Source organism: Nematolebias whitei, chromosome 11, assembly GCF_014905685.2.
Source record: "Nematolebias whitei isolate Nwh7 chromosome 11, NemWhi1, whole genome shotgun sequence".
Classification (NCBI taxonomy): Eukaryota; Metazoa; Chordata; class Actinopteri; order Cyprinodontiformes; family Rivulidae; genus Nematolebias; species Nematolebias whitei.
The window spans coordinates 17,764,553-17,782,437 of NC_056508.1; the positions used below are offsets into that span (position 1 = coordinate 17,764,553).

Here is a 17,885-nt window from a genome sequence, read left to right on the forward strand (position 1 = left end):
TGGATGGATGGATGGATGGATGGATGGATGGATGGATGGATGGATGGCTGGATGATGGATGGATGGATGGATGCGAAATTACAACATGAGCTGAAATCTTGAGCTTTTTCTATATGTAGATGCTGCTTGAGCAACCTGTGGGTGTAGAACATTTTTCAGGAAAAATATATTTTTTGCTTTAATTGTTAAATACACTGCGAGTGCCTCTCTTGCAAAGCCTGATGAGGAAGAGGATGAGGAAGTTCCACTCGAGCAGTTCCTGAAAGAGTCGGCCACTCAGGAGTTTGGAAATAGCAGGCCACAAGATGGCTGACTGAGAACACATATATATATGGTAAACTTTATATATAGTACATAAAATATACTACTTAATATATTTAAAAATGTTCTTGATTTTTTTATTTATGTATTTTTTTTGCCTTCTTTATTGTAAACGTTGCTGATAACCCAACATTTTGATGGACAACCAGATTTTGTCAAGAGTTTGTCCTCTGGACAGCCTGGAAAACGTCCTGGTGTCTACCTCTGCTAAGATTTAAAAGCAGAGTGTGTGTGATCAGTCGTCAAGAATTGTGTGTTGGAGATGACTCATCTATTTTGACGCCATGTTTTAATGCAATATCTGCGAACTTGGCAGAGTTACAGCCTTTCTGTTGTTTGCAGCCCCTTTGCTGTGGCGGCCGTCTTGAACGTGGCTCCAAAAGTGAATCAGTTGTAGATGTACATCCAGTGATTACACTTTGAGAGGCTTTTTAAATCTCTATCTAGTGATACAAGAGATGTTCTGTCAGCAGATCTACATGAATCTGCACGCACACACCCAACAAGGACAAAATATCATTCCCCTAAAAAGTCTTGCTATAGAACAAAATAAAGACTGTTTGGAGTAGAGAAATAGTTCTCAAAGACATTTTTATGGCATCAATGCAAGAAAAAAAAAAAGCAAATGAAGGTACCCATCTGTCACTGAACAAACCATCTGTGACTCCCTTCTTTTTTGTATTTGGCCTGATTATTTTTATTGTGCAGCATGTTTGAACTCAGAAGCTGAGGTCTTTGTGCGTTCATGTGTGGCAGCATACGTAACGCGCTCTGAAACCAAATATCTGTGAGTTTGTCCGTGTCATGCTCAGGTAGCTCACCTGGAGTTGATGCAAGGCTGAAACAGGCACCGCTTAAATTATAGATAACCAGACATACTTAATGATTTACACAGTCTCGTGAGTTCAGTTTGAGCACGCTTTTGGTAACTAGTACAATAACACTGAGCTAAATTAGCATAAATTAGTTATGCCATCTTGACTCCAACGTTAATCAGCTGTAAACAAACTTTTTGAGGGTTTTATTAATGTCAGCGGTTCAAGAGATATTTAACTAAAAAGCACACAGACACAGGTAATTACATTATGTCCTCCCTTTCACGACGACAGTTAATAAATCCATCATGACACTATAGCTAAAATATCCAATTTTAATTAAAAAAAAGTGATTTTTGTAAAAAATATCAGAGAATAAATTCTGTTTGGCTAATAGCTCAAAAATGCATCATGTAACTACTTGTCGTTCTCAACAGTGGAAGGATGCTGTGACGACCAGCCTGAGACTTCACGAAGGCCTGAGACAGCACCGCTCGGTGGAACATGGCTCCCGTGTCCCTCCTGTTCCCAGCTTTGCTCCTCTCCTTCCTCCCTTTGTCTGATGCCCAGACCATCATTGGCTTCTCCTCCTCCTTCCCTGCGTTGGATCTGCCAAACAATTCACCTGCGCCCACAAAGCAGACCGTTCGCTTCTGGCCCTCTTTGCCTTCCAGAGGACGCAGTGATGTTCCCGTCAGAGTGACAGTACGGGACAAATTAACAACTACGAACATGGTGGAACAGGAGGAACGGCCCGACCATCCAATGACACAGTTCGATCCTTTTCCCATTTTTACTATTTCAACACAAAGTCCTAGCAGAGCACATGCTACGGTCCAACCAGCTGCCTCCAGATCGAGGACGGACACAGCCAGTTTAGCTTTCGGCAGAGATTTATCAAAGAGGGAAGACGCCGAAAAAGGCCTGACTTTGTCCACTTTACCTTCTGTTGGTGAGTCTGCAGAAGACAAAAAGGCTAAAGGGAATCCAACAGAAGGACCAGATAAAGAGACAGAAGATGGGTTGGGATCAGGCAGAAGTCCAGCAGAAGAGTTTGTCCAGCAGGAATGGCCTCATCGTACACCAACAGCTGGTGATGAAATGGCACAGTACCGACCACAGGCGCAGACCATGACATCTAAAGTTGGTGATGGAATAAACCCACCTGTTGAACCGCAGACTGTTCTGACTACAACCAGTGCAACCTCTTCAACACAACCTGAGAGAAACGCCCCACTGCCCTCTGTGACAACTCTGAAGACTTTCACAGGTTGGACAGGTCCGTAAGAAGTTTAGATGAAAATCTCATATCTTGTCTCTAATGTGAAATTTTCCTCACACTTGTAGGTAAGTTGGCAGTCAGCAGTCCTTCCACTGCTGCGACATCGTCCAACTCTACTGAGCAACAGCCACGGATGGCAGGGCAACCTGTTCCGGGCCAAAGCCAGACTAGTTTGCATCTAAACACCTCAACAGCACATGTGGCCCACACATCTGCGACAGGTGAGCTCGGCACGACGCAGACGGGAGATGGAACCACAACGAGGCAAAGCAGCAGAACCACGCCAACAGGAAGACATACAACTGTACAGCCTTCAAGGAGCGGTAAGAAACAAGAGGGTTCAGAGCAGTTTGAAAGTTTTCTCTCTTCTGATCGTTTGGAGCAGACTTATTTATACAGCTGGGCTGTTTTACTGGAGGAATTTAAAAAGGAGGCTTCAAAGGAGGGAAAGCAGAGTTACTTTTCCATGGAAAGTGGGGTTGCATTTGTAAAGGGTAGACACGGCGAGCGACAAAAGTAAAGGGTCAAAGAGGAGGTGGGTAGGAATTCAGGCGAGAGAAGGGATATACTGTAAGAAAGAATGTAAAGCTATGGGGTGGGGGGGACTTCCATGAATATAGATGAGAAAACAGACAGGGTGGGTAAACGTGTAGCGAAACAAAAGGTAGACGCATAAAAAGCAGTGAAGTGATGTAGCAATGAAAGCCAGATGCAGACAGAAAGAGCTGAAGGAAGGGGAAAAGTAAATAGAGAAGGAAAACTTGACACATTTGGCACATGGACAATTTTCTTTGATACCCGGACCACAACTTGGCAACGACTTTTAAACAGTTTATAGCACTAAAAGAAGCCATATCCGTGATTTTGATTGGAATAACATTTTATACACACATTTTCTTCTGTTAAGAATTTGATTTATCAGTTTGACCTAATTCAGTGATCTTTTCCAAAACTGGAATGAAACTCAAAAATGTTCTGCATAAACTTGACGCTCCCGAGTAAAAGCAGCTGCGCTCAGGAGCACCAAGGAGACCATGCGTCAGGCCCGCTTTCTGCCTCTCAGGCCTGTCTGCCAAGAAATCGTCGCATTAAAGAATCTAATTGTTCATGAAATCTTTTTGCTGCGGGGCAGCTAACACACGATGCTGGACATGAACGATCACAACAAACAGTAACTGTGACAAAGAGCTCCATAAGAAACAGGAAACATAAGGAAGTCAGGATCCAGCACAGAAACATTTCATCCTCCCTGTTTTTTTTAAATTCAGTCGAGCTATCTGAGAACGTCCATGCTCAGAACGTATTCTGAAATTTACAACAATAAACTCCACATTTTGAGGCGTTCCAGATGCAATTAGACTAAACTGAGGTAATTCAAACAACGAGCGTCGTTTGTGTCATTGATTGTATTTGTTTTAGCAACGCCTATGAAAATAATTTTCCCATGAACACATGATGGATACAAACCTGACACTGGTTTGGCCATTAGCCCAAACTTATTGTCACCCTTGACACTCAGTGATAGAGGTACAGTTCACATGTGAGTCCTCTTTTGTAAAAGAAGTTCATTAACAGGATATTTGAATTTTAATTCATTCCATGAGAAGGGTGTGTGTCTTTAAAAGAAAAAACAGAGGGGTGTGGGTAAGCCTAAGTGTGCCCAGCTGTGTAATGTGACCCACACATCTGGAATGTGTCTGGATCCTGTTCCTGTTGGGGGGGTGGGGGGGGAGTCTGAAGGGAGGAAGTAAAACATTTCTTTATGTAAATAAAGAAGCGTGTTTGCGATCTGCGGTGGTCACTTCATGCCGAGAAGTGTGTGAGAGAGAACCAGGAGAAACGGAGTGAGGGAGAGAACCATGGAGTGGAACGTGTTGGAGTGAGCCATTAATCAGTGTCAGCCTCACAGTCTTCTGTTCAGGGAAGAGTTACTTCAAGTCACTGAAGGTTTGAGTTGTTGAATAAAGTCATTCTACATTCTGTTAGTCCAGCACAGTTCAGTCAGGTCATCTGGACGGTGTCTTTTTGTTGAAATGTTTCATCTTTCATCCACAGGACTTCATCAGTCCGAGGAGCCACAACAAACTCATTCCCACAACCAGCACACTCACATAGAGGGTCAACCAGTTTGATGGTGATAAGATGGTTTCTGGAGTCCACCTTGCCCCCCGTCAACTTGTCTGAGGCAGCTATGGCCAAAGTGGTTCAAAACATCAAAGTTCATGCGCAATACTCCAGGTAATAAATCCACCCCCCTCCAAAAAAAGTTGGATTTGACCAAACACTTTGGTTATAGCTGCCTCAGACGAGTTGACTCCGGAAACCATCTTATCACCATCAAACTGGTTGACCCACTATGTGAAGGTGCTATTTATAAGACTGAGTTTGTTGTGGCTCCTTGGACTGATGAAGTCTTTTGGATGAAAGACGAAACGTTTCAACACAAAGAAACCATCCAGAGGACCTGACTGAACTGTGCTGTGTTTTACCTGGATTATTACTTGGACACATTCTGTTAAGTTAAAAACGTTGATATTTCTAAAAACCCATCATTTAGATACCCCAAACCCCAAAATTTACAAGTTCACTATTACTGGCATGCTCGTAACACCCTTTGTTTGTGTTAATTCATAAAATAATAATATTTTAAAGGTTAAACTTCAAATAGTCTTTTTTTTTTTTTAATTAATTTATGTTTTTATGTGTGTCATTTTTATTGTTCAGGGTACTGCAAAGCTTTCAGTGGTTTATTATGATCATAGTACAAATAATCATAAAACAATACAAAGTAAAATGTTACACATTTTTTCTTCTCATAACAGTTTTGTATCACATATTTCTAAAATTGTGTGCAGACATCGTTGTGTCACACTACAGTGGTGCTGCACGCTGCGTTGCATAATAAAGATGTTCTGATTAATTATATAATCCAGTTAGGTCACACAGACAGTTCAGCTGAACCACTGTCCATCAGATGTGTTTATTACAATAACAAGGATGGTCACCGTGAAACGATGTTTCAACATGTTACGAGTTTTGGGTTGTGTGATTTTAGCTGTTGTGCGTTTATTTTTGGTACATGATAGAATATCTGATGGCCACACATTGGTTGTTATTAAGGTTTGTTGTTTACATACTAGGACATGTGCAGCTAAATTACTGTATTTCTGTTGATATTAACATTTCAGATTCTTTAAAGAAAAAAAAAGAAATTTAACAGATATTAATTTTATTTAAAATGATAATAAGAGATCATATAATATTTAGTTAATGTGTCTGCTTTAGTAAGCGTGTATAGATCTTAGCAGAGCTAATTTGCTCCAAACAGCTGAAAGGTTAAGATGACTGTACTTTTATTAGTTAACTACTGCCTTCTAGTGGCTCTTTATGGTGCCACATGCACTTTTATACATTCATTGTTTTTCAAATAGATAAAATGATCAATTTAACATGTGAGTTCAAACATGTATAAACCAAGTGTTTTCTTTTCTTCCAGAACCCTTTTCTGTCCGTCCAACCGGTGTTGTTCCTGTCATCCGTTCAAGATTCAGCCCCACATACCAGGCTGAGAGGAACCGCTCTCTTCTTCTGGGACATCCGTACCAAGCTCCCTATTCCACTTTGATCCCATCTCCCTCCCCCAGTGTGAGGCCTTCAAACAACGGCGCACTTCTTTACTGGGGAGATCTGAGCCAAACGTTGGCTTTGGCCTGGGAACTTCACGTCTATGGCACAGCAAGCCTTTTTCTTCTTCTTTTTGCTGGAGCTGCCCTTGGCCTCATGCTGTCACCTGGTGCAAACTGTCCTCATCGAGGCGCTCTGGCACTTGCCAACGTTCTTTTGTTTCTTGTTGGAGGCCTCAGGGCAGCTCTCTTTTTCATCGACCCCTATGGCACACGAAAATTCCTCCCTCGCCCTGCCGTTACAGCCCTCTACAACCTGCCGCTGCACTTGTTGGTGTGGACGCAGGCAGCTCTGGCACTGCTTGCACTCAGGGTGGCAGGAGTGAGTATGTTGCCTTCAACTTTAGAGCGCCCTCCCCTGGTGGCTGTACTGACAGTGTTACAGTGCACCCTGCTGCTGGCTGTTGACCTGCTGTCTCCAGCTCTGTCTCCTGTGGTGCCCATCACGCTGCAGGTCCTGTCCTTGTGTTGGGGCCTGGCTCTCTGTTTAGGATTTCTGTGCTATGTGTTTCCACATATACGCTGCCCTCCTCTTCCACACCACGGAGTCCCTGAAGAGACTGGGAGGAAGGCTTGGACAGGGAGCCAGAGAACAGGAGTCATTCTGGGAAGAGTGTTGGCGATGTGTGCAGTTCTTGGAGCTTTGTGCTGTGGATTGCATGTCCATGCTTCTATGTGGCTTTATGGATTCTTAGGAGATTGGACCCACTTTAACTGGGGCTGGTGGCTTGTGCACTTCTGGGCACGGCTCCTGGAACTGGTCTGGGGTTTTTCCCTCCTAATTCTGGCTTCATGGGTGTTCTGGAGACCTGTGAGATGCAGGAGAAGGGAGGAAGGAGTGCAAGACAGCAGAGCAACAGGTGATCTACCATCCCCTGGTCAATCTGTAGGCTCACCCCAAAGACATACATGCTGGTCTAAGATAGTCCAAAGCCTGCGGGGGAAGCCCTGCAGAAAGTCTGACAGTAATGGCGTGGGAGGTGTGGGGGAGGTGCCTAACAACTGGGCTGGCCAGGAGCATCCTGGAGCTGATATCCGCAAGAGTCTCATAAGGAACCAAGACCATGACCAGAATGCTGCACAGGCACGTTGCGTCAAAGACAACAACCATGGACAGAACAATGGCGGGCACTCTGCAGAACGAGGCACAGCTGATGATTCCTCTGGACCACCGCTGAGACTGCAGACTCTAGGTCAGCCGCCGCAGCGCTCCGTGAGTGGCAGTCTGGATCAGGATAAGGATACGTCCCTGTCTTTCTATGAGTTTGACCTGCGACCTCCCTCTCCCATCAACCTGACTCGCAGCATCGATGAGGCGCTGCATAGAGAACACTTGCTCGAAGGGGGGAGTCTTTTTCATCCTGTAAACCAAACTTCGCCATCTCCTTCCCCGGGTTCAGGGATCAGCCAAGGGGGTTGGCTCCGCAGAAACAGTGACCCTCAGCTGCTTTCTGAGAGCAGCGAAGCCCCAACAGAGTCCTCCATGCCACTGGGGGGCAGCATTCTCAGCAGTGTGCCTAGCAGGCAGGTGACTGCTCCGCCCACACCATCTCACCAGGGTCACAGATGGGGTGGGAACAGCGTAGCATGTGTACCCTCATCGGTGTCCTGCCCGGTGTCACTTCGTCCATATAGAACATCAACAGGGAATCTGGGGGAGGACGAAGTGGATGACACACGGCCCTTTATAACCCCCGACTCCGAACGAGTGCGAGGAAGGTCAGGGAGGCCAGCAGGGTCACGCAGTTACCTGGAGGTCAGTCGACACGACGATTCTGCCAGCGTGAGCAGTGAAATTATTGACCTCTGAACCAAACCCTGAACATTAAGACCATCGACTGCACTTCATTTATTGACTTCTGTATCAGACCAAGACTTCTGAAGAAAAAAACGATAGTCTGAGATTCAAAATCCTTATTTTTGAAAGAGGAAATACACAAAGTATATAAATATAGATCTAGGTAGTGAGTCCTAAACTTATTGTCTAGCTGCCTTTTATATCGTTAGAGGATTTACCAAGTGGGCCATGGAACAGGTTTTCTTAACTCGCACTAGTGAAGCAAAACTGGGAAATACAGCACAGATAAACAACACGCAGACATTTTTTCAGTCATCTCTTGCACATGACCTGTTGGTCTGATGTTGAGTTTTCAGGGACCCAAACTACATCTGTTTCACTAAACAAGCCCTTCAGTAGATCTGCGCTCGAAACCTGGACTAGTTCCCTCCACACTGTATGAAATAGAAAAGCTGTTCAACTCCCTGTAATGTGATTGCCTGTCCTTTAGGTCTCATTGCTCGTTTTGTTTCAAATCATTTGTCGGCATATCATTGGATGTGAGTTTCTTGAAGTTTGTTCTGTTTGCTTTTGTGATATAAAATGTGCCATATGCAGTTGGTTTCTTTGCTGTTCTCTCTCTCTAGTGTCTTTGCATTTGTTGTCATGGTGACAGCTGTAGAGTATATTACGTCCTATCTTCCTGCAGCTGTTTTTGGTTTGCCTTGTGCGTTAAAGCTGGTAACGTACAGATGCAGACGGTAAACAGAAACCAGACATGGCTCGTTTGTAGGCGCATGTTCACGTGTGGAAAAGGCTCCTGAGGATAAAATTAGCAGCTGATGATATCCTGATGCATGCTTAATAATCCAGGTAGATACATTTAACAAGGTTGAGTCAGGTCAGGCTATTCTTTGTTGAAATGTTTCGTCTTTTATCTAAAAGACCTTCAGTCTGAGGAGCTGCAACAAACTCTTGGCTGTTTATAAGACAGCTTGTTGAAGATTTTTTCAACAAAGAAGAACCTGTCCAGAGGACCTGACTCAACCTTGTTAAATAGCCGCTGATGAATTTGTCAAACACCATACTGAGCTTGACCTATGATGTTATTGCATTTTTATCATGTTAACTTGCTGCAGATGAAGCTTGTGGGATCAAAAACCATTCGTAAATGATGCCTCTTAGTGCATTTTTGCCGAATTCGAACAGTTACTGTGCATTGAATCTGTTTGATATTTAACTAAGTGCTACACAACTTTGCAGGGCTGCAACGTACAAGTCTGGCTTGGCATGAACCCCAGAGCTCTAATCCTAAACCTTAACAACAGAGCACTTACCGGTACTCTAGACGGAAGTATTTTACTAATATATTTTAAACATGTGATGAAACGATGTAAATACTATGGTTTTTTTAAGTGTCCGTGAATAAATGACGTATTTAAAACAGTCATTGCTGCAACTGTGAAGTACAATTTGAAGTAGTAGGTTCAAATTAGAATTTGAGATTGTGAATTTGCAAAGTTGGAAGTTGTAAATAACTCTTTGAAAATCTTCAGCGCATACACAGAAAAGATTTAGATTTGTATAAATAAAAGGGAAGTTACATAATACACTAAAACTAAAGTGTGATTTAATGAACATTTTTACAGCTACAAGAAGGAAAATTGGTTTAAAACTCAGCATTTATAGATGTTAAAATGGATTTTACTCTTTAGGGCTCCAGTAAAGCTGAAGGCTACGCCTCTGACTGGACAGGCGGGTTTGTGATTGACAGGTTACCATCCAATCAGACTGAAGTATGAAGACAATAAGACTTTACAGTATTGTTCGCCGTACATGTCGCACCGCCCAATAAGTTGCTTCAGTCCAAATATGTCTAATAAAGTGGAAAAAAGCATTAATAAGTCGTTTCGCCGTATAAGTCGCATCTGTTATGTGTCACCGCTGACATCCCGTAAATGTGGGCCGGTGTTGTGCCAAAAATCAATTGGCTGCCAAATGGCGCCCGCGGGAGTGTGCACAGGACGACTTTAATAAGAATTTTAAAAGATTGACACTTAAATACAGTTATTTGTTTGCTTGAAATTATAGCAAGGGTGTGTCTCAGTCTAACTTTTCCTTAATCAAAGGACTTTAAAAGTCACATCTTTTTGAATTCTGCAGATGTATTTCAAACGGCGATACGTGGAAGCAGGAGCGCGCAGAGGGACGACTTGCTGTGCATTTCTTTGAAATTTAACAAGATAACCACCTACAAACAATTATTTGTTTGCTCAGAATTATAGTAAAGGTGTGTCTCAGTTGAACTTTTACTTAATAAATGCACTTCAATGGTCAAATTAGCTGCATTTCAACCGTGTTCGTTGCTTCGGTGCTCCGGGAGAACGCAGTGGGAGGAAATCAGGAAGGAGGAATGCTGCTCGTTTCTTTGAAATTTAACAAGATAACCACCTAAAACAATTATTTGTTTGCTCGACTTTATAGAAAAGATGTGTTTCAGTTGAACTTTTACTTAATAAATGCACTTTAATGGTTAAATCAGCTACATTTCGCCGGGGCGGAGCAGTGAAATGAAGCTGATTTGACAGTTGCTCCAAGCGAGCTGGACGAAGGTGACAGGTTATGGCAAGCTGATTGTGTCATTAATAGCCACTTTTACCTATTACATGACACAACGGCATACCATTATACTCGACTGCCATCTAGCGGCTGAAAATGGTAGTGTTCAATATTTTCAATGTCAGAATGAATGAAAATGGTCATATCTCAGTCAAAAATTGGTTTATAAATATGGAAAAAAACATAAATAAGTCGCTTCAGTATGTAAGTCGTAGGGCGTGTAAATTATGCAAAAAAAACTGCGACTTACAGGCCGAAAAATACGGTATTTGTAACTTCAGGGTCTTGCGTGACGTGGGAACTGCAAGCAGTGAAATCTACACATAGTTTTATGCATCTGTTCACCAAAAACATTTCTCTAGTCTTTGTGTTTCTTTTTACAGTTTCTTCTGCACACGTATGCACCTTTTGAATTTCACAGCTTTATTTTAAAGATTAACACAAAGCAACTTTAGCAACTTCAAATATTGACGTATTAATTTTATGCAGAAACTCCTAATAACTCTTAAACTGAGCAGATGTTTCGTTTTTAAGACCATGTTGTGATTTGATACTTGACCAAATAAGTTGGATGAAAACCTTCTGTGCTCCATTTTGTGACAATAATGCAACTCTTTTAGCATATTTTACATCCTGCTTCATGTTTTCGTTGTTTTTAATTCATGACAAAAACATAAAAAATATGTCATGTTTTTTTTTAAAAGTATTTAGTATTTTAATTACAGTATATATATTTTTTAAACTCTTACTGCTCCCAAAAACAAATCAACAAAACAAGCCCAGCGGTTCCTTCCAAAGTCATTACATTTGAAGGATTTTATTCCAGCGTGAACTAAAACAAAACCCTGAAGTTAGATGAACATTGTAATCAAACAGCTTTTGTTGTATCTGTTCCATGACTAGATGTCTGGTTACGTTTGGTGATGTGAAATATTTGACTTGAGAAGTTTTTTACAGTAGTCTGGACTTTTGTTGCTGTCTACATCCCAACGGTCAGTTCATGGCTCCTCCTGCAGCCTCAGCGTTGTCCAAAAAGCAGCACGCACCATATAAAATCTATCCGGCGTGCCCGGTGCCGTCTCTGTAGACACCTTGAAGAAGTGCAGTGTTTTAGTTTCATCTGTTTATTTAGCTCCTGGAACCATTCGTTCATTTGGTCAACCATTTGTATTTCTGCTTCTGACGTCTGGATTCAAATAAATACTAGTATGCCTAAAATCTTCGTGCTGTCATGATTATTATCATGTATCTGTAAAAGTGTAAATTTTACAAATGCTGTTGTCGTGGGAAAAAAAAAAAGGATATTTCCAAACAGACCGAGTTGTAGTTCTGATTTATTACAAAGCTTTCGAGCAGTCCAGCATTCATAGAACATGCAATTTACAAGATCACCCTCTTAATCAGTGCCTTCATCCGTTTGAAACCATGACCTGCTCTAACTTCCTGAACCGGACAAGTTAGTTTTATATTTTATAGAATAACCTCCAGCCCAGGCCTCAGCTCCTCCCTCCATGTCCGAGCCGTCATCCAAAGGTCCGCTGCAGACAGGAAGGAGTGGATCTGAGTCGAGGACTCTGCTCGCCACCATATCACTTCAACTCTAACATCAATGAAACCTTGAGGATAAGAAAACTAGTTCCTTCTGTTACTGACGTAGACTGTTACATGTGTTATATACACTTTAACACAGGACAGAAAGATATGGAGCATGGTGGGTGCAAATAATACACATTACCTCGACGCTGTGCTAAAATGTTTGTATGTTGTAGCTGAGAGTCACATGGTCCAAGTGTTACTCCTTTTAAACATCTGTGCTTAAAACAGTAGGCCTACATTAAATGTTGGCTTCAACGATGTTCATCTGTTAGCAAAATATGTCATGAACTTGTCTTGATGAAACTTTCATGAAGTAATCACTGGCTCTACAACTGATTCACTTTTGAAACAAATCCATATCAAGATGGCCACCACAGCTAATCACATTAGTCAGAAGAACAGTGGCTATAACTCAGTCAGTATTACAGATACTGGGCTAAATTTTGATGCTATGGTATTAGTAGTAATAAAATATTATTTTCAAGATTTGATCAAAACGTTGACACCTCATTTCTCTGTATGACTCACTTTAAAACTCAGCATGAAATGTGCAAAACAGATCCCATCAAGGGATACTAGGCCTTTCTTTTTTAATGTTTGGGCCATTAGTGGACAGAAGACAGACTACAGAACAGTGCGGAAACAAAGGTCCGTGGTTTTCATCTTCCTCTTGTAGTCTTCAGTAAACTCCTCATCCTGTTTGACAGTGAAGTGATTCTTCCAGTCGCCAACGTTTCCTAAAAGTAGAACGAAAAAACAAAACAACCGTAAAAAAATTAATTCATAGTATTCTGTCAGTTTCCTTTATTGCTTTACTTCAAAAACGTCTCACGTAGAGAGGAATGTGTGTAACCTTTGCGGATGAAATGAGAGATGCTCAAGTCGAAGACTTCGTCTGTCGACCCGTTCACCATCTTGTTACGTTTCATGTTGTCAAACAGAACCTTTTCTGTTATGTGTTTCTTCTTCTCCGCGCTCGGAGACAGTCCCAGGAAGGAGCAGAGACGATTCAGTTCCCCAGCAAAATCCTGCAAAAATAAAACAATTACCGTAATTTCTGGTCTATAAGTCGCTACTTTTTCACAAGTTTTGAACCCCGTGTCTGCGGCCAATTTATGGATCTTTATTTTTTGGTTGATTGTTTTGATGAGCTAACGAGCTTCCTGCCGCCAAAAACATTTAGCTTAATCACACCCGGGTGCTCACATAGCTGCCCAATACATGCCTCTCTTGTGGGGTGGGTCCTCGCAGCTTAATGAGACTACCTGTATAAATAAAGGTAAAGAAAAAAAATGGCCAATGAAATTACTGAACAGGTCACAGTCAAACCAACGGAACGGGGAGGAGAGAACGTGGAGGGGGGGAAAAGCATGTGCAGAGCATGTGAGGGGGGACTCCCCTGCATGCGCAGAGCAACTTTGCTCCGTGAAACACAAGCTTGAAACAGGAAAAATATGAAGATAGCAATCAATGACTTCCTGGTAGGCTACTGAATTTTTTTTCCACAACGAAAGAAACCGAGAACGAGTGTGATTAAGTTTTTCTGAGGTTGTTCAATTGTGACGCTGAAGAAGAAGACTTTAGTGTTTGTAGTGCGGAAGATGAACATTGCGATCAGTGACTTTTCCTGATAAGCTACTGATTTTTTTTTAACTATCTTTGAACCAGCTGTGTTAAAGGCATTGTTCAGAAAAAAACACTGTACGTCTTTGTGTATGTTACCGGTACATATTTAATTAAAAGTTTTTAAAAACTTTCTGCGTAAATGTCTCGTTATAAGTTGGACATCCGTGGCTCATACTGTACACAAGCGTGGCTAATAAATGTACACTTTAAAAAAAATTAAAAATTTAGTGTGCGGGGCTTATATTTGGTTGTGCTCTATAGTCCGGAAATTACGGTAGTGCTATTATTATTATTATTATTATTATTATTATTATTATTATTATTATTATTATTATTATTATTATTATTATTATTATGGCTGAGCAATGGTGTCAAGTATCCCATGAACTACTGGACTGATTGTAATGAAAGTCTCAGAAAGTAAACAGTTGAGGCTGAAGTTTTTTTTTTTTACAACCACACACATACAAACGCTTAATTACACCCACCTCAATCAGATCCTCGTAGAACAAAAACAGGATGTTGGAGCTGGTCTGTTTCTTCTCCCACCAGCCAGTCACGTGTTCGTACCAGGAACCAAACACCACTGACAGAAAATATCAGGCAAACTTTGAGAAATGCGATAAGCTTTTGTATTTTCAGTGATTAACGCTTTCAGTTTGACGCTCACTTTGCCCCTCCATGAATCTGTGGAGGAAACTGCTCCAGTCACCAGGCTCCGGCTGGGCCTTGTTCATGCGATCAAAATGGAAATACGACACCGCCGAGTCTTTGGCGTTGCGAGCCACGTAGACTATCTGCAGCCACATGGAAAGGACAGAAAAACAACTCTTGGATGTGCGTTCTCTTCACCTTTTGACCCTGTTCAGGTCCCACAAAAGGTCTTGTCACCCATTCGAAGCAACACTCATTCATTTCCTACATCCAAGAAACCAAAAGGAGGGCAATCATGCTTTTGCTTTTGTGTTCACTTGTGTGTAGTGTTAGTAAAATGTCTCATGAACCAGTGGACCGATTTTAATGAAACTGTTTAAAGTTAATCATAGGATGAACATCTACAACAAATAATGTAAATGTTGAGTCAGCTTTAGCTTTTTGTTATTTTAATCATTCATATAACCAAATGTTCAGCTCATAAAAGTGTGCTTTAACTTTTGTTTTTGTAACTTTTACACTTTTCAAAACATTTAATTTTATTGAAATTGTAGTTCCATAGAAATACATTACAATTTCTTAAATATAACATTGTTTTAGTTTAAATCTGCTTCAGTATACTTGCTTTTGTGTTCTAATGCTACCTTTAGCTTTTAGCTACTGTTTTGCCACTATTAACTATGAATTTATTTATTTTAGTTTTAGCATCTGTTTTACCAATTTACACATCTAATTTGAATATATTAGTTACTCTTTTGCTAATTAGAGCATGTGTTTTAGATTAGCATTGGTTTTGGTAATTTTAGCTACTGTTTTGCTGCCTTTAGGTTTTGTGTTCTGCTCATTTTAGCCTCTCTTTTGCTTATTTTTACTTTAACTATTTAGATTAAGATTCTTCAGGACAGTCATTCAACACGAAGCATTCCCACTTCATTCATATTTTTCTATAAGTTTTAGAGCCATGATTCAAGATGGCAGCTGTAGCTAATCAGCGCTTAAGCCACTTTTACAAATTTGTACCTAAAACACGATGTGGTCCAAGCTGAGTCATTCACAACACATACAGCAAATGACTGCGTGAGATTATTTTTTCAGGTTTGAACAGAACTCCATCATTCTCATCAGCTCATGATCTCAATTACAAACAGTAACATTAAAGGTGGCGGGCAATATGCATTAAGAAATGCAAGGCTTTTAATCCTGTCACAGACATTCCACCTGCTGAACCACGTGAGCACCAACATCTGTAATTTACATTCAGTCTACAAACCTTGGCGTTCTGCTCCCAGAAGGACTGGGGGAGAAACTGGACCGGGAGGTGCGTCTTGATAATGCGTGGAAACTTGGTCATGTGATTCGTGGCATCCACTCCTGGTAAAGAAAGGTCAGGACATCAGAAAAGCCACACGCCACTCTCTCGAACGCCACCGTGTTAACGAACGCACCGCTGGGGAACCCAGGATGGTAAAGCTCCAGGAACGGCACTTTATCGAAGAGTGGGACCGAGTCCTGCTGCTCCAGCGTTGTCTCGTCACAATACAGAAGGTCCAGGATGTAAGAGACCCATGTGTTTCCTTGGAGACGGGACAAAAGTTACATTTAGTTAGAAGCCATCAAACTCGTTAACGGGCAGAAAGCTAATGAAGTTATGAGTCCATAAATCTCCACCTGCTTTAGGATAACTTGCTAACACAACATCATCTGGTCTTGCTTTGAGCTTCTGGACATTTTCCCAGTTGTCGGTGAAGAATCTGGTCATGGAGACTCCATGGAAGTCGAACAGAGTAGGTCGAGGAGGTGACTCCATCGCTGCTGGGTGTATCTTTAAATCCTTTAAACACCTTTGATCAGCAGGAAAAGTCTTTCTACAGCAATAAAAACGTCACAAGTGAAACAAGCTGAACAGATTTGAAGACAAATTATGTTTTATCAAGAAATTCAAGCTTAAATCATTTTCATTTGAAACTGTGCCTCACTGTTAGCAAAATATCTCATTTATTCATTCATTTAAAACGAACAAAACATTGCATGAAAAGGATGCAGAAAGAAGAACTTATAATATCTGCCCCTTATTTAAAAATAAAATACCTTTAAAAAACAACAACTCAGGCTTGAACATCTCCAAAGTGAAAACAAAATATATCTATCCTTCACATGGTGTCAGAGTCAGAGTTTCTTTATTGTCATTCGCACCTCATGTGGTACATGTGGTGGAGCGAAATTATGTACGCAGGGTCCCAGTTACATCCAACAATAAAATGTCTAAGAAAAACAGTAATAACATCTAAGATATGAACTAAGAAAAACATCAACTAAATATACACTAAGCACTAATAACATAAAACATTGAACATCAGCACAAACATGAACATGAGTCTGTGAGCAGATGTGCACGCATGAACACAACAACACTGAAACAGATCAGCAGCAACATGAAACAGATCAGCAGCAACATGATATGGTTTTTCACAGTGATTATTCTAGTTAGAGATTCATGAGTCTAACAGCCTCAGGGTAGAAGCTGTTCCTCAGTCTAGTGGTTCTACACTTAATGCTCCTTAACCTCCTTCCTGAGGGGAGTGGGGCAAAAAGTGTGTGTGCTGGGTGGGTGGGGTCCTTCATGATGCAGGTGGCCCTCTTCTTGCATCTGGAGGTGTAGATGTCTGTGATGGTGGGAAGGCTGATTCCGACAGATTTCTGTGCAGCCTTCACCACTCTCTGCAAAGCTTTTCTTTCTGCAGCTGTGCAGCCTCCATGCCACACATTGATGCTGGAGCACAGGATGCTCTCCACTGCACACCTGTAGAAGGAGGTGAGGACTGAGCTTCCCAGACCAGCTCGTCTCAGCCGTCTGAGGAAGTAGAGTCTCTGATGAGCTTTCTTGATCAGGCTGGTGGTGTTGTTGCTCCAGCTGAGGTTGTCATTCAGGTGTACACCCAAGTACTTGTAGCTGGAGACCACTTCCACCGCAGATCCTCTTATGTTCAGGGGGGTGTAGGTGTTTTTGTTCCTTCTGAAGTCCACAATCATCTCCTTTGTCTTCTTCACATTGATGTGAAGGTTATTCTCTTTGCACCAGCTCTCCAGGTGTTCCTGGATCATACTTTCCTAACAAATTTAACTAATAAACTTAATAATGAAACAATATATTTGTTGGGTGACCATAGCACTTTCTACTAATAATTCTTATGGCTTTTTTTTGTAAAATAAAAATAGGGTTTGTAATTGTTTTGCATGCTTTTCCCCAAACTTCAATACAATAGATTAAATATGGAACAATCATTACATTATACAATATATACATTATAAATATATACATTATACAAAATATACATTATATAATATATACATTATACAATATATACATTATACAATATATACATTATACAAAATATACATTATACAATATATACATTATACAAAATGTACATTATACAAAATATATATTATACAATATATACATTATACAATATATACATTATACAATATATACATTATATAATATATACATT

The 17,885-nt window shown here is 41.1% G+C and overlaps 2 protein-coding genes across 2 annotated transcripts in view; one reads left to right on the forward strand and one right to left on the reverse strand.

Annotated features, from left to right (window-relative positions):
• Nucleotides 1-8,521, forward strand: part of LOC119416770 (proline-rich transmembrane protein 3) — a 22,887-nt gene extending 14,366 nt beyond the window's left edge. The window contains exons 2-4 of the mRNA XM_037683953.1: nucleotides 1,574-2,406; nucleotides 2,484-2,741; nucleotides 5,915-8,521. Coding sequence (XP_037539881.1) covers nucleotides 1,641-2,406; nucleotides 2,484-2,741; nucleotides 5,915-7,911 — 3,021 coding nt within the window. The 5' untranslated portion in view covers nucleotides 1,574-1,640 and the 3' untranslated portion in view covers nucleotides 7,912-8,521. The remainder of the gene's footprint in view (nucleotides 1-1,573; nucleotides 2,407-2,483; nucleotides 2,742-5,914) is intronic.
• A 4,004-nt stretch (nucleotides 8,522-12,525) lies between these two features.
• The window catches only part of LOC119417496 (cytosolic sulfotransferase 2), a 6,372-nt gene continuing 1,012 nt past the window's right edge, over nucleotides 12,526-17,885 (reverse strand). The window contains exons 2-8 of the mRNA XM_037684707.1: nucleotides 16,042-16,238; nucleotides 15,819-15,947; nucleotides 15,644-15,744; nucleotides 14,390-14,516; nucleotides 14,208-14,305; nucleotides 12,947-13,121; nucleotides 12,526-12,830 (exon numbers count right to left, since the gene is read on the reverse strand). Of these exons, the coding sequence (XP_037540635.1) occupies nucleotides 12,718-12,830; nucleotides 12,947-13,121; nucleotides 14,208-14,305; nucleotides 14,390-14,516; nucleotides 15,644-15,744; nucleotides 15,819-15,947; nucleotides 16,042-16,180 (882 nt within the window). The 5' untranslated portion in view covers nucleotides 16,181-16,238 and the 3' untranslated portion in view covers nucleotides 12,526-12,717. The remainder of the gene's footprint in view (nucleotides 12,831-12,946; nucleotides 13,122-14,207; nucleotides 14,306-14,389; nucleotides 14,517-15,643; nucleotides 15,745-15,818; nucleotides 15,948-16,041; nucleotides 16,239-17,885) is intronic.